We start from the raw sequence: 25031 nt of genomic DNA, 5'->3' as shown, positions 1-25031 counted from the left end.
AATAATTAACACACAAAATATTGACCATTCATTATACAAACAATGCAAATTAACATTACCCACCGCATCGAAAAGGAAACATAAGAACATATTAGGCAAGAGATCACTGGAACCATATGATGCTTAGTGATATGCACCTTTAAGCAGATAAACTTAAAAGTTCTTGCCACCCTTTTCAAACCCTTAATAGTGTTCACCTCCCAAACTGAGCAGCACAGTGCATTACAATCCTGGTATAAAATTGTGTTGAACCATCCAGTCATCAAGACTAGTCTTGAAGGTAGCCAAAGAAGTGCTTTGTTTGACTGCGTCTGATAACTTATTCCAACAGATATAAAATTTGTCAAAGTTTTACAACAATACCCCCCCCCCCGGAATTTCATGGAGGAATGGGTGTAGCCAGATTGATTGGCATGTCTAATGGCTGTGATGTACCATGCTAATGATGCATGATTGACATGTCCTGCAAATTGCCTGCGACATCACGAATACTCAGCGCCTAAAGTAGTTTACCCTCTTTCTCAAAGTATAGTGCAATCTCAGAGTTAGTATATTTCTATTTTCTATTTATAATTTTCTATTTATGGATGGGGGGTTGTAGGTGGCCTTGCCCCCCTGCAAAAAGCGCAGGGGGAAAAAAATTAATATTTGTGAACTAGACTGTCAACTCGTCAGAAAAACTTGTGTTTGCAAACAGTATGTGTAGGACAGCTGCACATTTTTTCAAAACAGATTACACAACGTTTGTAAATGCCAAACAGTTTATTAAGTAAGAAAGTAACTTTTCCTTTGATTTTAAAGGTTTATAAAGTAAGAAAGTAACTTCTCCTTTGATTTTAAAGGTTTATTTTTCCCTGCACCTTTTACAGGGAGGCAAGCCCTCTTGCAACCTCTCCCTGTGTATATAAATAGAAAATTATTTTTCACTATACTTGAATAAACATGAAAGTTTGGCATAAATGGATTGGTTAAAAAACAGGGAATTAAATACTGTGGGAAGAAATAGACAGGGAATTGTTATGGCTAGGCTTGTATAGGCCCTAGGGCTGATAGCCTAGTACCAACCTATGAACCTGTGAACCTATAAGAAAGTAACTTCTCATTTGATTTTAAAGGTTTAGTACTATGAGTTGTAATTTTGTTGTGTTGTTGTGATTTCCATTTTCAGAAGGAATGGAATAAAACTTTGAGAAACATCAAGGGTTTCCCTACAAAATAAGGACAGCTGAGAGTTTTGCCCCCATCTTATTTCGGTTACTCCCTCCAGACTTAAATTACACTGGACTCTTGGCCAGTTATAGACAGTTAAAAGCATGGGAGGGTGAAAAGTAAGAGGAAGTATGAAAAAGCAAGAAAGAATTAATCTTTCTGAATGATGTTGGCCCATGATGAGTGGAAAACAGAGAAGGGCACTGGAACAGTGCAAGGTAGACAACTGATAACAGGGGGACCCATGGTCTGTTGATTACAACTACACATCTAAGGTGTATATTGTCAGTAAAGTGACTATAATGAGTAGGTTTATATTGAAAGAGTTTGTGGATGAAAGTGAATGACCACATCTGTTTGGCCACAGGTAACCCTGCTGTCATACAACCCTGACCCTTTGTATTTGGTTACACCCATTCAGCTGCTTCCTGTACCCCACTTGCATTGAGGTCACCATCTGCCACTGCAAAGGGTGAACTTCATTCAATGATGGGTCAAAGAAGGAAAGAATACAGTGGTATGATAACTTTTTGGATAGGAAGATATTCCCTGAGAAATTAGGCCAGAAAGAAGTATTTCCACATTACAATGAAAACATGAGGATCGAATGAGACAAAAGCAACTATACCTGTCTGAAGAGGGCAATCACTTAGAATATATGAGGTGTGAACAAGCTTTCTGCCAAATGGCACTTCTTTTCATTTAGTTTGAGAGCAATTTTGATATACAATGAATGTGCATATTCCACTACTTGCTGGAGATGTTTTGTATCAGTGGATCAGAGGATAACAGTGCCCATTTCACAGTCAACAGCAATCATGGCCAGCCACACTTCTGGATACTGACTTGGATGCTTGCAAAAGAAATGCCAAAGAGGAGATGGCTGAGAACTGATCCCCATGGCACCCTACTAGCAACAAATTTAAATTCTGTGATGAAATTATCAACTTTCATAATTTAGGATTAGGTCAAAATGGGTGGTATTATGGATGAGCTCTGCAGTGTCAGACATCATTTGTTAATTTTCTAACACAAATGAAAGATTTGCGGTTTCCTTTGGAATCTGTAGTGCTTTTAAGTTCATTGCTGGCATGTTTCATTGTAGTTATTTCTTGCATCATTTCATTATTTCCTTTTTTTGAAGTACAATTTATTAATATGAGAGCTCACCACAGAGGTTTATCACTGAATTTTCTGTGTATTAAGTTCTGATGGGTACTGACCTTTAGTTTAATTTCTCCAAGTCTTTTCAGTTTCTAATTTCATGATGGGAATGGACCCCATTCCTAAGTGAAAGTATGATTAAAGTTCCTGAAAATGTTATTTTTTCAATCTTTGATGTTAGCCAGAAGTGCTCTTCTCAGCACCTGCTATGTGCCTGGAATTGACTCCTGCCATATATACAGAGTTACATGTATCGGTAACATATCTAAGTACGATTGTAAATTCTTTTTTATAAGATCCATTGCTGCTACTACTATTGGAACTATTTAGGTATCCTTCTTCCACAGTCCCCTCATTTCTGCCTGTAAATCCTGGTATTTTATGACTTTGTGTCTCTCTGTATGCAAGATACTGTAGTCACTGGGTGTAGCAATTTCAATGATCAATGCTACTTTTTTGCTCTATTCCTGGACTACTGTATCTTGTTTTTCTCACATCTATTTTTGAGCTGTTGGTAATGGGTGATCACGTGTGATATAAACTTAATTTTCTGTAATGCTTTGTGGATCATGTTTCTAACACTTCTCAGCTACTTCAATGTTATGATGTTTGCACAATCCCCAAAGTGACAGTCTTGCCACATTATTATGCCTTCCAATATACAGGCCTTCTGCCTTTAATGTATCACACCCAGCAACAAGATGTATGACTGTTTCAAATTCTCTTTTACAAAACCTGCATTTGTCTGTTTTTCTCCACATGTCCAATGGACCTTGTGAACCAACGTGTATGTAGTCCACTGTCCTGGGCCACCAATATTAACCTTTCATCTTTTAATTTAAATTCACTTCTCCGGAACCATGCCTGCATTCAGTCCTGGTCAACATGAGGTTGTTCCAAGACTTTTCTGTACTTGCAGTTATATTTATGCTTTTTCCAGATTTCTTGCCTTCTCATCTGATCCTTCACCATATATTCTTTCTTTTGGTTTTTGGCACATTCAGTTGCTGCTTGATTTTTTATCTACTTCTGGTTTGATTTCCATTCCCACTTGACACCGATATGTTTCTGCTAGAATAAGAAGGAAAAACATCTTAGATTTATTATCCTCATATTTCAAAACTTTCACTATGTTTGGGTCTTGTGAGATCAGCAGATATGTATGCAGTCCCACTACTGCAGATCTATATATGTAATCAATTTCGAGGAAGCCCATACCTCCTTCAGAATGGGAAATACCTAATCTTGGTATACAATAATTTTTATAAATCATTTGATAAGCATGAAGCATTTTTCTTGTTTTCCAGTCCAACTAATCCAATACCTTTAGGGGCCAGTCATTCACTCCAAAACTGTACGCTGGGAAAGGAAGAATAATTTGATTTATTGCCTGGACTTTGGTCCTAGATGTCAAAGCTGTTTTCAGTATTAATTTTAGTCTTCGAAAATATTCCTTACTAAGTTTATTCACATTTGTTCATGTTTTATTGTTGATCCTTCATCAGTTCCCAAACTCTTCTATGTAACTGTTCAGGTACTGATAAAAGTCAGAGGAGAATGCAGCAGCTCTGTCAGTTGGGTCTATTTGCAAAGGATTGCTGGGAATTTTTCCTAGATCTACAAGCTGATGTAGGCTCGCCTTAGAGAAGTCCCTAAAGGTAGTCTCATTTCCTTTTCTGGTGTACTAACCATAACCCTACCACAGATATGTAAAGTAAAGTCCAACAGATACACACCCAGCCTCCGGAACACAGAACCAGCAATAAAACGCCAAGTAACACACAAAATCGCATAAGCTTCTGGTTCCTGCGTGGCAGTGTAGTCCAGATAACAACAGTTGTTTCAAAGTCACTAGAAAAGCAAAAACTCTTTCCAGAGGTATAAAAATACAAGTCCTTTTATTCCTTTAACCACAACAAGTAAGCGCTTTCGCCCAGAGGCTTCTTCAGACTAATACAAGCATCAATACTCTCTCAACATTTAAATAGTCAAGCTTGTAATTTCATTGGTTCATTGCACAATTCATACTGTGTCACAGTGCAACTAAATTAGTACATTCAAAGACTCTCCTTAGACTACTCGCTAAAATACATAGATTTAAATCTTATTAAAACATATATTAAAAATATATATACATAGTTTAAAGTATAATATATATATATATATATATATATAAATTCATTGGTTTAATATAGAATATATAAATAATATATAAAATATATAGAAGATATATAAACAATACATTAAAAATTCCATCTTATATGTCTAGATAGTGTTGAGTGAACTATATCCATTTTAATTCACATTCTAAGGTGAAGTTGATGACATCTCCTCCTCTTGGATTGACATAAATCTTTTGGATAACACAGAACCTAAAATAGTGTGTGGGACCTAAACCTTTACAATGTTTCGCTAGTGCATTAAAATCTGACCCTATTCTGATGTGATATTCTTAGAATGTGAATTAAAATGGATTATCAGGTGCAAAGCTGATCAAGCACCTGGATTGAATGATAAAACACAAATTAGGCCCATTTTAAGAAATAGGAAATTAAAAAGGTAAACAGAGATTTTATAACATGATATTTTCTTATAGTTCACTCAACACTATCTAGACATATAAGATGGAATTTTTAATGTATTGTTTATATATCTTCTATATATTTTATATATTATTTATATATTCTATATTAAACCAATGAATTTATATATATATATATATTTTTTATACTTTAAACTATGTATATATATTTTTAATATATGTTTTAATAAGATTTAAATCTATGTATTTTAGCGAGTAGTCTAAGGAGAGTCTTTGAATGTACTAATTTAGTTGCACTGTGACACAGTATGAATTGTGCAATGAACCAATGAAATTACAAGCTTGACTATTTAAATGTTGAGAGAGTATTGATGCTTGTATTAGTCTGAAGAAGCCTCTGGGCGAAAGCGCTTACTTGTTGTGGTTAAAGGAATAAAAGGACTTGTATTTTTATACCTCTGGAAAGAGTTTTTGCTTTTCTAGTGACTTTGAAACAACTGTTGTTATCTGGACTACACTGCCACGCAGGAACCAGAAGCTTATGCGATTTTGTGTGTTACCTACCACAGATATGGTTCAAATTTGTCTGAACAGTGGCATTGTTATAAAAAGGGCTTTGCTCACTATGTTCCATCTCAGTACTGCCTGCAAAATGAAACCCTCACTTTAGCCCTGCCCCTTACATTAAGCATACACTCTATCTTAAAAGTCGAACACTGCTACTACAAATGACAGCTCAGACACTCACCACCACACACACACACACACACACACACACACACACACATGCATGCATACACACATGCACAGACAGACACACGCACACACAGACACACACGCACGTGCACACGCACGCAAACACGCGCACATGCACGCACGCACACACAGACATACGCACACACAGACACATGCAGACACACGCACACACAGACACATGCACACACAGACACACACACACACACGCAGACACACACACATACACAGGCACACACAGACACGCACACACGCACACACACACACACACACACACACACACACACATACATAGACACACGCACAGACGCACGCACAAACACACACACACACACACACGCACACACACACACACACACACAGCCACACACACACACACACACACACACACACACACACACACACACACACACACACACACACACACACACACACACTCACACCACTAAATGTATCCCTTAAACCTAAAACACACATTCAGGCATACGCTAAAGCTATCCCCTTACATAACCCTTACTGACAGTCATTCAAACTGCTGGTCACACAAACATCTCTACAGTTCATTCTGTAGAACAAATAAGCATTCAATCAAGTGAACTGTAACCATGTATTTTACATCTATATCTATCTATCTATTAAAACACAGTAAACTTGATCTCAGTCTAGTTTTATAAGTTCCAGCTATTGAAGGAGGGGTATATAATATGCAAAGCAATGTAGAAAAAAATAAGAAGTGATATTTATCCATGGTCAGTATAGTATTTGACATTTTAGTTGTCTAATAGGTTGTTGCTGTTGTATCTTTCGGCTTTTCCCGGTTAGGGGTCGCCACAGCAGAACTCCGGTCCACTAATGATTGGCAGTAGATTTTTGCGTACCGAGTTGCCAGCCCTGATGTACAACCTTCAATGAAGGTATGCCTATTCATGCATGTCTCCACACAGAAAACGCTTTAGCTGAGAATCGAACAGGACAACGTCTTATTGTGAGGCGACAACGCTACCGCAGCACTACCACTGCAGTTCCTAGATGTCTAATAGGTATTATTGAAAAAAAGTTCCAAATTTTGTAGGCATGTTACACTTTAATTTACTGGGAATTGTGTTCCATTATGCAGGACTAAGCTTGGTGTGATCATGTTCAGCTATGATACACAAAACTGCATTCTTATATAGTAGACCTTCTTAGCTGTGAAGTGACTGTGAGAATGTTCTACTTTTTAATGTATTGGCAGTTGGAGAACAGTAGCTTCATTTGGCTAATTTAAAGGTTAATTTGTTTAGAAGAAATATGACCTTAGTCATAAAAGGGAGTTTAAAGCTGGGATAGTGATGGCATATTTTACTCTTGAGATTAGAGCTTTAACAGCAAAGGTTCCACATTTATCAGCTGTGAAGAGGCAAGACGCCTTATAGTAGTAAGAAGTTACTAGCAGTTTGTTCAATGAAGTTAGTGAAGGATGGTTGGACAGTAAGTTTACAAGTGTTTGGGTATAAGGCAATGTCTTATTACCAGGCTCTTTGGTCATTTATTAGAAGCAAGCCATTGTGCCAAATGCCATAACAGTTGTTTTTGCAGTGTTGAACAACAGATTATGAAATGGCAACCAGTTTTACAGTTGGCCTAAGTATTTTTTTGTTTTTTTAATGTTTTTTTGAGCAATTTTGAAAGTATGCTTGCTCTCATTAGTATATGCAGAAGGACTGCAAATATATTTCGGATGTGTCAGGTAAGTCAATAATGAATAGGAAAAGAGAATTTGAAAACCTTGTGGAAGACTTAAACATATCTACTTCGTTTCTATTTTTTAAGATAGGAAGTTATGGTAAAACCACAAACTTCCTAGATATCAGTTTAAAAATAGATAAAGAAAATAGTACCTTTATTAGTAAAATATATAGAAAGCCCCAGTTTGCCAACCAGTACTTACATCATGATAGTCTACACCCAACTCATATGAAGAGGGGTGTTATTAAAGGACAGTACATAAGGTTAAGTAGATTAACATCAGAGGAAAGTTGTTATTACAGAGAGGGACATATTTTGAGTATGTTTTTTCAAAAAAGAGGATATGACAAAGAATGGCTGAAAAAGATAGAAGAAGAAGTAAAATCATTAAGAAATACTGTGGCAAAACCTATTTTAGTATCTGAAGATATTATGATAAGTTCAATAGGAATACAAGCACAAACAACAAATGAATTAGAAAAGAAAGAATACATGATTTCTTTCCTGATTCCCATAGTGGATGAGATGTGGGAAATTAAAACAGTTTTGACTAACAATTGGAGGATCATTTTAGGAAACAAAGACCTAGTTAAAATTCTTGGGTCCTTTCCGAGGTTAACTTTCAAAAAGACATCTAACATTAAAAACATACTAGAGAATAAAAAGGAAAAAGCAACAGGTCACTATCGTTTATGTTCCAACAAAAAAGGAACTTTCAGTTGTAATAATTGTAGACAGTGTAGACACATTAGTAATACATCCTTCATTATGATAGGACATTCTAAGGAAGTATTTTGGGCAAAAACTTATTATAACTGCAATAGTGAACTTGTAGTTTATGTAGCAAGCTGTGTGTCATGTAAGAATTATTACATAGGCAAGACAAAAAGAAGTTTAAAAAGACGAATCTATGAACATAACTTAGCTATAAAGAAAAAAGACAAGACAAATGCGTTATTTAGACATTCAGAGTTATGTAATGAATTTAAAAAGTTTGAATTTTTTGTAATAGATAGTGTGGACAAAAATATTTTTGCTGGAGATTTAAACAATATCTTAGAGTGTAAAGAAAGTTACTGGCAGTTATACTTGGGTGCTGACAAAGCACCTGGGTTGAATGATACAATAAATTTAAAGTGTTTTTTGCAATACAGATAATTTTTGTAAGAAAAGCATAATATAATACAACGTATACACATATACACATATATATAAAAAAATTTTTTTCAATATAAATACAGTTTTTAACATTTTTTAAGTAGTACAAATGTACATATAAGTACAAAGTTTTAATAACATTTGTTGTACATGAATTTTGTAATTAGCAAATGCCATTTCCTGTTGTAACATTTAAAAGAAGTAATTGTACAGAGTATTAACATTTCTGAAGAAGGTCACGTATTAAAGTGATTGAAAGCACTAAAAAAAATACGCGACTGGCTATTCTTGGTGTTCTAGAGCTCATTTTTAAAGTTTTGTTTGTGCAAAAGTTTCTTGGTTTTGAAAAGAGAAGGTACTTATCCTTTCAGAACTTCATAAGGAAGGGATCCATTGTTATTTTGAATAAGACTGGATTTAGTTTGAAAGGTTCTGTAATTTAGAGAGTGTTTAAATCATTTTAGAACAAGACTTAGAAGCCACAGATTATTTGTTAAGATAGTGTGACCCATTGTTTTAAATACTTATTTTTGATCAATAAAAAGTATGTATATAGAAATGTATATATATATATATATATATATATATATATATATATATATATATATATATATAGGTCTAGGACACATGCTCGACTAGCATATGTCCGAATCACAAAACATCAAACACACATACACGAAAGAGCTTAACATTGAAAAACGCTTCCGTGTATGTGTAGTTAAAAAAAAAAAATCTACATTTCTACATTTCCCCTACTTTATTATTCTCACTCCGAGATCGCACTACAGTGGGGAAAAGGAAATTTTCCCTTACCCGCACTGTAGTCCAATCTACAAAACAGGCACATATACACGGAAGCGCTTGTCGATGTTAAGCGCTTTCGTGTATGTGTGTTCGATGTTTTGTGATTCGGACATATGCTAGTCGAGCATGTGCCCGGATCCCATATATATAGGCAGTACATTATTGGATGTCACAGTCAGGATTGTTTTCAGTACAAGAACAGGAATTTTTGATTAAAACATTACAGATAGTCCTGGAACATAATACCTTTACATTTAATAATGGATGGTATATACAGATAAAGGGTACAGCTATGGGGGCAACATTTGCCCCCACATATGCTGACCTCTTTATGGGGTATCTTGAAGTACAATACATATATACAATTCCGGATTGTTTCAAGGACTTATTGATAATGTGGCGGAGATATTTGGACGACTGTTGGGTAGTGTGGGGTGGTGAGGAACAACATTGGCAGCTATTTGTGGAATATTTATATAGTAATAGGTACAACATCAAGTTTATAGGTGGTATACACATTAATGAGGTCCAATTTCTGGACGTAACAGTCAGAAAAAGTGATGCTGGAACTATGTATACTGATTTATATAGAAAACCATACTCTAAGAATGGATTTCTTTATGCAAATAGCTGCCACCCACCCCACACTATCCAAAATATACCAAGGTCCCAATTTCAAAGGGTAAGGAAAATTTGTTCTTCTGATAGTCAATACCAAAGACAAGCAGAGGATCTCAAGAATAGATTTCAAAATAGGGGATATGGCAACAGACAAATCCATCATGCTTACAATGAAGCAACTTCTATGGACAGGACCAAGTTATTGATGGATCGAGAACCTAGGGACAGTAGTCAATATGTAAGGTTTATAACAACATATGGAAGTAACACATTCCACATTAGAAACATATTGGCTCAACATTGGCATATATTGACATCTGATGGGTTTTTCAGTAGATTTGTGGATAAAGAATGTCATTATGCATATAGAAGAGGTAAAAATTTAGGTCAGTATTTTTCAACATTTAAGAAAGGTGAAATGAACAAAGTTAACAAAACTGTCACTGTGGGGAGCACCTTTTGTGGTAATTGCAAATATTGCAAAGTTATGGCAAAAACTAAGTCTTTCACCTCAGTCAATACAAAAAGAGTTTTTGACATACGTCACTTTATCACTTGTAATAGCACCTGGCTTATATATATGGCAGTGTGTAAATGTGGTGCTTTTTATGTGGGGCAAACTTCTTGTTCATTTAAACAAAGAATTGCCCTACATATTAGTGATATAAAATGTGAACGCACCAGGAGTGCTTTATATAAACATAAATACAGCACATTTTATTTTCATAGGATTGGATATGGTAGATATACCTAATACTAGTGATTATAGGAGACATGTCTTATTGACACAGAAAGAGAGAAGGTGGATAGTGAATTTAGGGGCTTTGTTTAAGCCAGGATTAAATGACCATTGGTGATTAATCTGTAGAGTATATTGGAATTAAATCTATATGGTCATATATACATTTGGATCTTCATTTACCTATGTTTTATAGGTCAGTTATAGGTAAAACCTAGGGTTATACATTAATAATTGAGTTATTTATAAACAGGTATTTATAGTTATAAAAGTATCAGCATAGTTAGATACAAATTTACACTTCGGGATTTATTTGGGTAAAAACATTATTTGAGGTTTTCTAAGTTGGGGTTCTTTTGATATAGCACTTGGAATTCTGTCACATACATACATGAAAAAGTCTTAGAAAAAATAGTAGCTGCACCTTTAAATGTTAGCAGCAACTATGGGATATAATCCGGGCCTTTGCAGTGATTCTACGCACACTGAAGCCGCTGAGAGCGAAACCGGCCACCGGTCTGTGTATCTGTGGGCAGATTTGCCAATAAAAACGGTTGAACTTTCCTGCTGTTATATTTTATTTTTTCTTATGAGTGCTGGAGCGTTTGTGGATGATATATATATATATATATATATATATATATATATATATATATATATATATATAAAATAAAGAATAAGGAAAATGGAACTGTTGAGCAAACTTAAACATTTCTTAATACAGTGCTTGTAAACCTATATCTCAGCTGTAATCTTAGCCACTGTTATTCAAGGGTAATAGCTGCTAGCTCAGCTATTAAAATACTTGTTAGTCTTTATGGCACCAATGATATAAGTGTTGTACCATTTAACTAAATAATTTCATTTTGAATTATAACTGTTTACTACTATTGTTAAACAAAACCTACCTATAATTCTTGTAACTTGTAATTAATTGTTTTTATTGTGGAGCTTTTCTCCCCGTGCCTCCGCTGAAAAAGGACATGTGTCCAGTCGGATTTTCCCAGTCAACAAATGTAAATAAATAAATAATAATCATAAATAAAGTCTTCTTCAGAAAATATACTCCAATCAAAGAAAAACGCAATTGAATACAAAATGAAACCATGTGACCTTCACCAAGAGCCAATACAAAAAATCCAATAAAACAACTTAAAAATTGACCATTGGGATGTCACAATTTAAAAATGCCTTAAACTAACTTAAAACTTGACAAATAAAAAATGGAAACCCTAATCATTTCATTGAATGCAATTTAATTCACTTTTTATGCACACATTATTTAGTAATCCCCTTTTTACAGGTATTAACACACTGAGCTCCTTACTGCAAGCAAGAATGGAGTATTTGAGGTGATTTATTAAGTTATGATGTCACCTATGGAGGCTTCAAATGAATGCTGGTAATGTATTCATGCCCCTTTGGCAACTGCTGATTGTGTCCCCCAACAGCATGTGCCTGGAGTATCCTTCTCTTTACCCTACCCTAGATATGGCTGTGGAGCGAAACCTTAAGCAATTAACTGTAGCATCAAGTAAAGGTTTAGTTAAGAAGGAAATGAGACACAGAAGACCAATATGACATGATGAAGAAGTAGGAAATACACTTAGTTAAATCCAATGCTTAGTTTAATCATAACAAGCTATTCAGAACAGTGAAGAGATAGCAAAATCATTAAAGAAGCAATATACATTACATCAAGGCAAGAAGATTCAATAACACTAATCAGTGGTAACATTGCTAATAATCATTCATTCACTCTTTCATTCTACAGTTACTAGTTGTATCTAGTTCAAGATCTCATGAGAGCTAGTGCCTATCCTGGTAGGCACAAGGCAGAGAAACTTCTCATCTCATTAATTAATCTCATTACCATCTCATTAATTTTAATCAACACTGAGCTAAACAGCAAGAAATTTCATGCCATAAATTATCAGTAGTATTTAGGTAGCTACCCACATTCAATGGATCATATCTCAACTGAATCATTTTAATAAAATAAGATCAAACAAACAGCATCAGCAACGTTAAATCCTCCCACCAAAACGTAGTACAGTACTGTAGAAATAAATACATTTTCAGATATATGGTCATCTGCTAGCTGCAATATAAAATATTTGTTTTAGTAATGGATTTTTTTACAAATATTTATCTTACCTACTGATCCACTAGCAGCTATGATGGCTGCTTCTGATAGGACCTCCACTATCCCAGCACGCACTGCGGCTGCACTCTTGCTGTTGGCATCCAGGTGTCCCAGGAGCTGCTGTATAACCAGGTGGGAATGCTGTGGCTAATTAAGCAATAATGTTACTATGTTTTAGTATGTGCATTAATCAGGCCCCTTTTCTAATGAATAGTATATGCATAAGACAGGCATATATATATTACACTATTGTGTCTTGCTTTCTGCCATTTTCTGAAACCACAATTAATAAAACATTACATGTAGCAGAACAGAAATTATTAGGTTAAATATTAATAATGATAAAAGGAGAGGAATACTTGTTGCTTTTTCTAGTGTGCATTTTGTGTTTAAATTTACCTGTTTCTTAAGTAGACTTACATTTCACAGATTAACTCTGAAACAGCAACAGCAAAAGGATAAGAAAGCTTCACACATATGGGTGTTAGCACCATTGCTGAAAGGGCTAGAGGAAAAGACTGAGAAGCAAAAGTGTGACAAGCAATTGCCTGTATTGATGTTATGTTGCCATTCATTTGCAGAGAAAGCACTGAATTCAGTGTTGTTCTGCATGTTGTCTGAAAGGGCTAGTGTGAGTAAGTGAACGAAGAAACTGAACATCATACACTTAATGAATGAAGCAATACAGGCAATATAAACTAAAGACCAGAACAAGATGCAATGAATGGAGGACTCATCTGTAGTTGGTACTCTTCAGGCAGTACCAAAGGATGTGATAAAGAATAACACTGAAAGGGAAAGGTCCAAACAAGTACTAAAATATGGACACAGCCAGAGGAATGCTGTGGTAAATGGCAGTAGCCTACAGTAGTTTTATAAATCCTCCTTTGACTTCATATGGACATTTAGGATGTCCACTGTTGAGCATGGACATACAGGACAATGAGCAACTGTGGAGCATGGACATACAGGACCCACAGCCATAACAAGTATGAACACCAAAAAAGACTGGCAACAGGGCATTTGGCATTTCTTTGAAAAACAGACACTAACCATTTTACTGAGTGAGAGACAACTGCAGAAATGAAGACTGATATTAATATGCAAACAGACCACCATATGGTCATTAATCTTTGCCCCAGATGGAAATCATGCAATAAAGGCATGCAGTGATATTCTGCTGCAAGTAGATAGGAAGAACCTGGTAAACTGATAAAGCAAAATTCAAAAGACTGCATGGAATATAAATCTCACCAGAACTAAACATAAAGGGCCATATTTACTCTTCATGATGTGTTTTGAGAGTATTATAAAGATATAGACGTTGTCCATTTAGATTTTTCAACAGCCATTGAATGCATATGTATGCAACAGAAGAAATTCATGGGTAATGAAGCTAGGTATATATGTCCTTGACTATGTCTATTGTACTATTACAGATTTAGATGGTGGGCCACAGCTTGTAAATTTTCTGACATCTCCATCATATGTTTTACATGCATGACTCATAGTAACAATTCATTCTGCCTTTGCCAGGGATTCTTCTTGGTTGTAAAAGCCATTCCTCATTATAGAGTCTAATTTAGGTTCATAGGTAGGTAGGTACTAGGCTTTCTGCCTGAGGGCATTTCTAAGCCTAGCCAGAGTGTGTCGGCTTTCGCCGCCCCATTGATTAATTAGCTGATCCTCTGTCAAGCAGAGCCAATGAAGTGATCCCAGGGGTGTATTTTCTGTTACCCATCCACTCGTCAAGATTTCTCTTGAAGAGTGTTAGTGAGGGACTCTGCCTGATGTAATTTGGAATTTTGTTCCAAAGCATGGGGAGTCTCTGTGACAGGAATCGATCCCTCCAGCATGTTCTATTCATTGTTGTGGCGAGGTTTAGCTCACTAGAGCACGTAGCTCGCAGTGACTTGGATTTCTTGAGGTGGAGCATGTCCATCAATTCTGAGTTGGACATGGCTTTGTAAGTCAGGTAGAGATCACCTCTGAGTAAGCGATATGCCACTGAATACAGCCGGAGTTTTTTCAGTTGGGCTGCATAGGACATATGTTTGAGACCAGTAATCCTCTTGGTGAGGTAGTTTTTTGTGGTCTTTCCAGCTGTTGGAAGTGTCTTGTGAGGTACATCCCAAATGGGACATTGTACTCTATGATAGGTCTAATGAGTGACGAGTAGAGGGGCATTATAACCTCTTTATTTCTAGATGCAAACCCTTTAGTAATTAGATGGGCCACATAAAAGGATTTCCTAACTACTTTGGCAATATGATTGTCAAAGGAGAGATTACTATCTACCTAGGTCCCCAGAACTCTTATTACCTCTTCTGTATTAAGGAGGCAGCCACCTATGTGGTAATTTGTGGGTATTTTGTTTTTCCCAAATGGGATGACTATACATTTTTTGGCATTTAGCTTGAGGCCATTACTTTGACACCAGGTGTCCATCTCGGTAAGGCCCTTTTGGAGGATGTCCGTGTCAGCCAGAGAATCAGTTATGGCTCCCGGTTTGCAGTCATGGGTGAACTTGGTTAGCCATAGTCCTTCTGTGTTTGCCTGTACTTCTGAGAAGTATATGCCAAACAGTAGGGGTCCCAGGACCGAGCCTTGCAGGACACCACTTGTGACTAGTTTAGAGTCAGACCTGGAGCCCGCTATTCTTACCATGTGAGTTCTGTCTGTAAACCATTTTGCAACCCATCTCGTGATGTAGGGGTTTATTCTCAGGCTGGTGAGTTTTTCTGTAATACCCGAGTGGGAAATGGTGTCGAAAGCCTTGGCGAGGTCAAGGTAGGCTGTGTGAACCACCTTTCCCTCGTCTATGGCCTTGGTGACTGTCTCGAAGAAGTCAACCAGGTTTAGTAGGTATGATCTGCCCTTAACAAAGCTGAACTGGGTCGGGTCAAGTGTTTGGAGGTTTCCAATGTCTTTGTTAATGAGTTCCCTGATGATAGCCTTGCAGACAAGGCTAGTGAGGCTTATGGGGCGATAGTTACCAGGCCCCTCCTTTGTGTAAAGGAATAACCGTTGCTGTGCACCATTCTATGGGCACATAGCCTGTGGAAAGGCTGAGGCTGAACAGCGTGTTTAGGTGGGGGGTTAGTTCGTTCTGTAGTTCGTGCAAGACACAGCCTGGGACATCATCTGGTCCCATTGATGTTGTGTTTTTGGCTTTTGAAAGGGCTGTTTTCACCTGTGCGTCTGTGATTTTTGGGACACTACACTTTTCTTGTATTGTTGTGGGCCCTTTTGGAGGTGAGGGGGGTGAGGTTTGCACTGGATGCCAGGATGTTGGCAATATCAGTAGGTTCAGTATATTTTGTGCTGTTTTAAACTAGTTCAGTGCATATCTGCAAGTTGCCACTTAGATTCTTAACATAGCTAAAGAAGGTTTTGTGGTTATCTTTTGAATCCTTGGCTATTTTTCTTTCGAAGTTAGCCTTGGATGATTTCATGATGGACCTCAGTTTCTTACTGATACCGATCAGGGATGTCTTTCCTTCTTGGGATTTGCTTTTTTTCTGAACTAGTTTCCTCCTTCTATTGTATAGTCTGTTTATTGCAGGGGTCCACCAAACTGGTTTCCTTCTCTTAAAGGAGTGAGCCTTGGTTTTTCTAGGGATGGCACAATCCATGCATCCTTGTAGTTGCTCAAAGAGTGCATTTGTAAAAGTTTCTGCATCTTGGGCAGTGTTATCCTTTAGCGTGGGGGCTGTGAAACTTACTACCTCTAGAAAAGTTTTTCACTGTGATTTCCTTAGTTGGGGGTGGTGGTGGGGTGTGGACATCCAGAGTGATTAGTTTATGGTCTGATCTAACCAGTGACGGGTTGACCTCCGGTGTGGAACACCTGTCACCCATGTTGGTGATGACCAGATCCAATATGTTTTCGCCTCTGGTAGGGGAGTTTACCAGCTGATCCAGGGTGTTTGAGTTGATGAATTCCAGGAAGCACTGGGCCTGGGAATTTGTACTTGAGTAGTTTTCCCAGTGAATGGTAGGGTAATTGAAATCACCCAATATCAGGGTGTTTGGTAGGACCTTCATGTTTTCCAGTATCTCCAGAAAGGTGGAGTGGTGGTCCTGGGTCATGGAGGGTGATCTGTAGCAGGCCGCAATTTGCATTGCAGATTTGCCCGATGTTAGTTGCACATGGTTGACCTCAGAGGTATCATGCTGCACCACTAACCTGGAGGTGTAGGTATCCTTGACGAATATGGATACACCCCCTCCTTTTGTGTTTTGATCCGTGTTCTGTGGCTGAAACGTGGGGTATGAGCTGTAGCCTGGTAGTACTGGGGTGCTCTCTGGAGCCTTGAACCTTCAGTTACTGCACAGATGTCGACATTCTCCATACTGAGGAGTGCTTCGAGCACGTGCATTTTGAGATTTAAACTCCTGGCGTTGAGTAGCATAACCCTCAGTTTTTTGTTAATTGTACTGTTTACGGAGGTGGATTTGAGTTTTGAGCCTTGCCTAAAAAAGGCACTATGGGGGCAGCAAGAGCCTTGGCCATTATTCAAAAGCCTAGGGGTGACAGGTGCAAGTCATCTCTTGCGAAGCAACACGGCTTGTCGAGCACGTCGTCCCAGGCTGACAGACACTGGATCCCCTTTGAATGACACCAGAAGCTTAGCCAATTGATGAAATTGATCATTTTTTCTTTATACTGAGGAATCATTCTTGGTGAGGGCAGGATGCTACTCAGGGTCAGGGTCATACCAGCCTGGGCTACATAATCAGAGAGCTCTTTCAAGTCTCTTTTCATGTAGTCCAGGGAGGTACGTCTCAGGTCATTCACACCAACATGCACAATGACAGTGTCATATTTGTACTTGTTCTGGAGTGACCTGAGTGCTTGTGTTATGTGGCAGATTCTGGCTCCCGACAGGCAGCTAACAGTAACCTTCTGATTGTCCAGCCTAGTGAGTGGGACTTCAGTGTGCCTGTCTATAGACTCACCTATTACTAGTATGTTAGGTATGTTATTTCGCCTTAAGGGCTGTGATTGTGTGGCACACTGATTTTGTGTTTTATGTGTTGTCTGGTTTGTGACTGGAAGTGCAGGTTGTTTGGGTGTCTGATTTGGAGGACTCTGATGCTTTTGCAGGTTTTTATTTAGAGCCTCCGTGTATGATTTTGTGTATTTATGCGTAATTTTTGCCAATGCTGTTTTAGTAGGTCTGTGTGCAGCTGTAGTTGTGGTGCAAGTATTAACCTTCTCCTCTTGACTGTCTGTTCCAGTCTTGGGTGGAGACAGCTTAGCTTCCAGTTTGGGTGTATAATTGCATCTCTTGCATATGTTAGTTTTTTGTGATAGGAGGAGAGGGTTGTCTGTGTACATGAGGCAGTTGTAACATTGCCTCAGAATACCCAGATTCACCAGCTGGACTGGAGAGTGCACCTGAAGTTGCCCTTTGGTCATGCCTGAATAGTAGGGTGAGCTGCTTAGTCGATTGGTTGGTGAGGGGTGAATAAAGAGCCTTGCCCTGCTGAGCAATCAGTGTCAGGGTATATTAGTGCTTGCTATTAGGTCTGAGCAAGTGCTGGGCTGTAAGATGCTTTCTGAGTGCTTAGGTTGAGAGTTAGACTAGTTTCAAGAGAAAAACTGAAGAGGAGACTTAGTGGAACCGGGAATAATTTAACCGTAGCTAACTGGCACTGCCCGGTGTGCAAAACCATGCAAAAGCGGTTTTTATAGTAGGGAAATGAAAGAGATAGAAATTAGCCCAAAATGGCCAATAAACTACTAACTTCTGGGCTGGAACCACTACTCCAGGGACAGATAGGTTGCTCAAAGCTCCCCTCACTCACAGGTGAACAGAGAAACTTCCTTCTATCCAAGTAAGGTATGGGCAACTCAGAAACTAGTATCACAGCCCTGAATTCAGCACTAGCCTGAAAACTGGACTATACCAGCTTTGAAAGGCGGAAAACAAGGAATTTTTTTTTTGTTTGTTTTTTTGAAAAGATAAGGCAAAAACAGTAAAAATTACACTTAAAACAGCTTTAAACGACTACAAACGATCAGAAAAGGCTATTGCACTTTAGTGTGTAGCCTACAACAGTTAAATAAATTATTTAAACAAAAAAAAAACTGTTTAAAAGTGCAGGCAATCAAATAAGTACAATATGTGAAAAAAACAAGCTTTTAAATCACAATAAATGCTGGAAAATCTGCATTTAGGTGGAAAACAGTTAAGTACAACAAAAAAGTACAGAAAACTGATACTTAGTCACTCCAAAGTCTCTCTTCTAAGCTAGAAGGCTTGTATCACTTTAAGGCTTTCTAGTGCTACCCAGTAGGTTAGTTACAGGAAAGATGGGAAACAAGCGCAGATGTGGTCTTTTAAACTAGAAAGTTGAAAGAGACGGACAAACTGTCCAAATGGTCAATAAACTACAATTTCTGGGCCAAGAACCTCTCCTCTCATGGTAGACAGGCTACCTAGTGCTTACCACTCCCACTGATAAGCTAGAAGGCTTTCCTCCACCACAGAAAGGCTTGCGGAGCTCAGATGCTTAGCAACAGTCCTGGATACAGCAACTCTGCATCTGGACTAGGCTAGTTACAGGAAATGTGGGAAACAAGCGCAACTGCGGCTTTTAAACCAGAACATTGAAAGAGATGGAAATAAACTGCCCAAACAGCCAATAGCTACACTTTGTGGGCCAGGAACCACTCCTCTTGTGGTAGATAGGCTACCTAATGCTTACCACTCCCACTGATAAGCTAGAAGGCTTCCCTCCAACACAGAAAGGCTTTGGCGGCTCAGAAGCTTACAAAGAGTCCTGGAATACAGCAAATCTGTACCTGGGCTATGCTAGTTACAGGAGAGGCGGGGAACAAGTACAAACGTAGGCTTTTAAGCTAGCAAGTTGAAAGGGATGGAAAACTACCCAAACGGCCAAATAAACTACAATTTCTGGGCCAAAACTCACTGTTCCCATGGAGGATAGGCTGCCTAATGCTTACCACTCCCACTGATAATACTGATAATAATAATGATAAATGATAATTTGGTATGGTAATGCAGTCTTTTTCTATACAAATGCAGTCTTTTTCTATACAAATGACCTTTAAGAATCTGAGTAGCCTCAAGTGTTGCATATGGAACAGAAATGTCAGCCTTTTATACCACCCCTTGACACAGTTCTGAGTTTGTTGGAGGTATTACATTGTGAGGTCATTAAGTGACCAAAGTGTTAATGGCAACACTGGAGGTGACAGGTGGTGCCTGCTCATCTACGTTTCAAGTGTCTGTGGTCATCCTCTGATGTGTATTTCACAAAACCAGTTGAAGAGCTCCTTACTGGCATCTGATACAGAAGTTCTCATAATAAGCTGGAATATCAGCTGGGCAGTAATGCGAGCGCTGCCACTTATTCTGCCTACAACTGGTAGCCCATCCACATACATGCCACTTTTCAGGCATAGGCCACATTTCTGTACTGCTCCCTAGATAATTTGTCCTAGATGGAACAGGCACATTTGAAGTCTTACATATGGAAATATATTCCCTGTAGTATTGTCTGTTTCCTTCTTGAAGTTTATCATGCTGGTTTACAGTTATCAAGGGAAGGTAGTCTTTATCATGTTTGAATACAGTTATTAAAGATTATCTTTGACCTGCAAATAGTAATGGACTGTCTTTTCTCCGTTTCTTGCTACTCTCTTCACATTTACTTTCTTTATTTCATTCTTTCTTTCACACATTTGGTAATCAGATAGTCAACCCACCTTTACACCCATGACCTAGAAATCAGTGTGAATATGTGTGGTTGTGCTGTCCATAAAGCAAAAGTTAAAGGCATGTTCTATTGCATGAGCTGAACTTTTATTTATTGTACGGCGATGTGTCCATATGTAAAACATGCTAACAATCGTGCATTAAGTGCACCTTGGTCCTAGGGTTGCTTTCAGTTCACCCCCACACATACAAATAAACACTTGCTTTTATAGGACCTTGCATAACTATACATGTTTGCTTGTATTATCTTCCTGACTGTTTTAAACATATACTTATCTGTTTGACCATTATATTTATTTATTATTTGATAAAAAAAAATGCTTGTGCATTTTCTTTAAATCTGAACAGTATTCAACATTTTCTAGCAAGAAATAAAACAAAAATGTACTAACCAATAATAACACACTTGACTACTTCAAAACATTTCAGCCATAAGAGACTCCCCAAATTGTTGCTATCAAAACCTAACAGTTTAAAGAGGATGAGACAAACAACATGAGGCAAAAAATACCAATGTCTGCCAATTCTGTTTTTAACATTTTAATTACATGCTATGCTTGATTCAGTCAGTGGGTTGAACAGCAAGCTACAGAAGGTTCATATCAACAAACTCCAATTCAAACTGGTTGATGTATATAAGCCACCTGTTTTAATAATTAAAAAAAAGAAAAGCACAAGTAAAAGGTATCTATATAGTGCCCGCTGTATATGGGACATATCAAATGGTGTAAACAAAAAGGACACATTATATCTCACCTTCCCTCTAGAAGTTGGATGGATAAAGACTCTGACAAGCGGGGTATTTTCTTCATTCAAAATTCTTTCCATTGATCTCATATTGCTTATACTCAGGGCCAGTGAAGCCACTGTGCTTAATTTGATTGTTTATTTATTTGTTAAACAGGTAAATACACTAATTATCTCTTTTAATTGGTGATTCAGGAACGTAGTGGTGCTGTGGTAGCGTTGTCGCCTCACAGCAAGATGTTGTTCCGTTCGATTCTCAGTTAGAGCGCCTTTTCTGTGGAGGCATGCGTGAATGGGCGTACCTTCGTTGAAGGTTGTGCATCAGGGCTGGTAACTCGGCACGTAAAAATCCACTGCAAAACATTAGCGGACCAGAGTTCTGCTGTGGCCGAAACAAAGACAACTGGTGATTCAGGAACACTAGTTGACTGATTTGCTGAGAGATGTACTGTAGTTAAAAAAGGGATTCATGGAGCCACACCTGATAGCTTTTGGGTATACAAAACACATTTTATAGACAGCTTCATATTCATTTGTGTAAGAAAGTGAAAGGGCTTTTTAATAGCTTGTACAAAAAACACATTTTTTCATTGCTTTACAGAAAGATGATGCTGCTAAGTCTCAAAACATGGGAGAAGCAGGTCGACGTTTATGTAAATATTTGCAGTAGTCATGAATATGGATTTGCACTGAGGTGGAGTTTAAATGCATTAGTATTTTGACTGGCAATTAAATTAAGTGTCGGGAAAAGCAGATTTCTAACAGTACCTAATAGTATAGACAGTAAAAATTTCTTACTATCAATCACATTTATTATATTTAGGAAGTAAGTCATGGGTATTATAAAATCAATCAAAAATAGCTGAAATTTAGGAATTTTAGTCAGCCATCCGTGTTCAATCACCACTAAATTACCAGCTACAGTGCTATATGTAATGTGTGACAATGTGCTGCAAACAGTATAATTTCATCAGAGACACATCTGCTGCAAGTATCCTTTTCCTAGAAGCAATGGTACTATCAGAGCTGTAGCAAGGTCAGTTGGTGCTCAGGGCAATGTTTCCCTTCACCCTGCTCTCCGGCAGGCTGAAATTGAGGACCAAAAACAAAGAAAGAAAGAAAACTTTTAGACTTGAAGAGCAAAAGGTGAAAAATAATGTTCGGGTTCAAGCTAAGCTGAACAGCTTTGCTATAACTGCTCTGTATTGCAGTTCACTAACATTTACACATAACTAAAAATAAGGTCTTCAATCTAAGCAAAGGGCTATTACCTGCTTGCAAAATAGCTTTTTGCTAAATTCTGTGTAATACCTTTTAAAACTGTTCCAATGTGCTTTACTAGCTCCCTGCCACAATATGTAACACACAAACACTGACTGACTGACTGACTGTCTTTAAGCAACTGGAACTCTGATTGTGGCTGTTGAAAAGGTTACCAATGCTATTTGGTCCCACAGGGATCTATATTAGGTCTCCTCCTATTCTCCATATTCATTAATGACCTGTACAAAGTCATCCCAGATGCAACTTGTATTGAGTATGCAGATGACTCCACCCTAATCTGCTCTGTCACCTCCCCCACAGATTTACAATCCTTGTCCCAAATCACTTTCAGCAAGGTAGAGAACTGGCTCTCTCGTCACCAGCTACTATTAAACCCAAATAAAACAAAAACTATTACTCTTCTCCCCCACTTGCAAGGTCCCCTCACCACCTCTCACCATAGCATCTAACAATGGCACCATAATTTCCCCAGAACCTACTACTAAACCACTGGGAGTGATCATCGACAACAACCTTAAATTTGATGCTCACATAGACAAAACTATTAAAACAGTTAATAAAATCTAGACTCTTTATACAGGATTAAACAATTCCTAACCCCATCTGCTGGAATTGTTATTGCCCGTACACATCTGCTATCAACCCTTCTTTATGCCTCACCCATCTTCATAAACCTAAGCAAATCAAACCTCAATAAACTTACTAGGTGCTACAATAATATTGCCAGATTTGCCACATGATCAGCTTATAGAAAGTACAGTTGTATACACTTACCATAAATGTAGATGTTCGAGTGCATTCACTATTGCAGTCATTACATTTGGGTAATCTGCTTGCAGGTTGCACTCAGTCGGCCTGATTAACAAAGTCTTGGGTCCTGCATCATTTGCTGTCCCTTCTTCCATGACGTCAGGTCGTTAGGGGTATAAAACATGCAGTTGACATCATTACATCAGTTTTTCTTGCCCCAGATGTCAGATGCCCCCCCAATGGGGAGCAAATAAACATAAAAACACAAAGGTATACCTCCAACAAAAAGTAAATACACCAAAAAGGCTTTTAAGCATAGTAAAGGAAAGTAGAGGTACAGCCAGAAGAAGTTAGTGGGCTGGAAGGAGGGTAACCAGGACTGCAACAGTGAATACACTCGAACATCTACATTTATGGTAAGTGTACACAATTGTACTATGTTCTTCATGTTTCACTCTTGCAATCATTACATTTGGGTAGATTCCCAAAGCTATGGTTGCGAGGAGAAGTTTATATAGCCTTAGGGCCAGCAATAAAGCCCTGCATGACAGCAGTGGCAAAGCCAGCTCTGGATTTAGAGAAAATTGGCAAATGATAATGCTTGGTGAAAGTATGTACAGAACTCTAAGTAGCAGCTTCTAGGATGTCCCTGGTAGGAACACCTCTGAGAAAGGCTGCAGACGTAGATGCAGCCCTGGTGGAGTGAGATCTGATCCCCTGTGGGATAGGTTTTCCATGGTGCTTATAGCAGAAATGAATGCAATGGCTTATCCGTTTAGAAATGTTTTTTTTTTTTAAATAGCCTTCCCCTCTACCCCTGCAGCAAATGCTATCAGCAGTTGTTCGAATTTTCTTCAAGGTTTAGTCCTGTCCAAATAGAATCTAAGTTATCTGTGCACATCCAAGGAATGCAGAATTCGTTCCCCTTTGTTCTGTGGATTGGGAAAGAAGGTTGGCAAATGAATGGACTGATTAAGAGCCACATTGGATACCACCTTGGGCATGAAGGATGGATTGGTCCTGAGTGACATCCTGTCCGCATGAAAGATGATGAAAGGCTCCACTACCATAAGAGCCTGTAATTCAGATATCCTTCTAGCTGAAGTGATTGCTAAAAGGAAAGCTGTTTTCCAAGAAATAAATTTTAAGTCTGCAGTAGCAGCTGGCTCGAAAGGAGGTAAAGTGAGTTTCTCCAATACAAAGTTAAGGTCCCAGGCAGGGGTTGCAGCTCTTCTGGGTGGCCTCAAGTTTTTGGCCCCTCTGAGGTACTGCTTGAGCAGAGGATGAGAGAAGAGGGGATGCTCTGTGTTATAATGAGCTGAAATGGCTGAGGCATGGATTTTAATTGAAGAAAAGGACAGGCCCTTGTGAAGCATCTCAGTTTAGTATTGCAAAATCTGAGGTAAATTGGGTGCCGCTGTGCTCATCCCTTTATTTTGGTTCCAGGCACAGAATCTTTTCCATTTTTCAGTATAAGATTTTTTAGTACTAGGTCTCCTTGCCTCTAAGATGACATCCATTACAGGTTTGCTGAGGGATGAAAGGGGTGAATTTAAGTGATTAGCCAGGCTGCATGGTTCAATGTTGAAAGCTGAGGGTGCAGAATTTGGTTCTCCTGCAGGTGCCATGGAGATA

At 38.1% G+C, this 25031-nt stretch overlaps 1 protein-coding gene across 1 annotated transcript in view; it reads right to left on the bottom strand.

Annotated features, from left to right (window-relative positions):
- The window catches only part of EFR3B (EFR3 homolog B), a 2101782-nt gene that overhangs the window by 653252 nt on the left and 1423499 nt on the right, over window positions 1–25031 (bottom strand). Inside the window, exon 9 of the mRNA XM_044062396.1 lies at window positions 12876–13011. Within this exon, the coding sequence (XP_043918331.1) occupies window positions 12876–13011 (136 nt within the window). The remainder of the gene's footprint in view (window positions 1–12875; window positions 13012–25031) is intronic.

This window comes from Protopterus annectens, chromosome 2.part1 (assembly GCF_019279795.1).
Source record: "Protopterus annectens isolate FY-2018-M chromosome 2.part1, PAN1.0, whole genome shotgun sequence".
NCBI lineage: Eukaryota > Metazoa > Chordata > Ceratodontiformes > Protopteridae > Protopterus > Protopterus annectens.
This window is presented reverse-complemented; position numbering and strand designations above follow the sequence as displayed.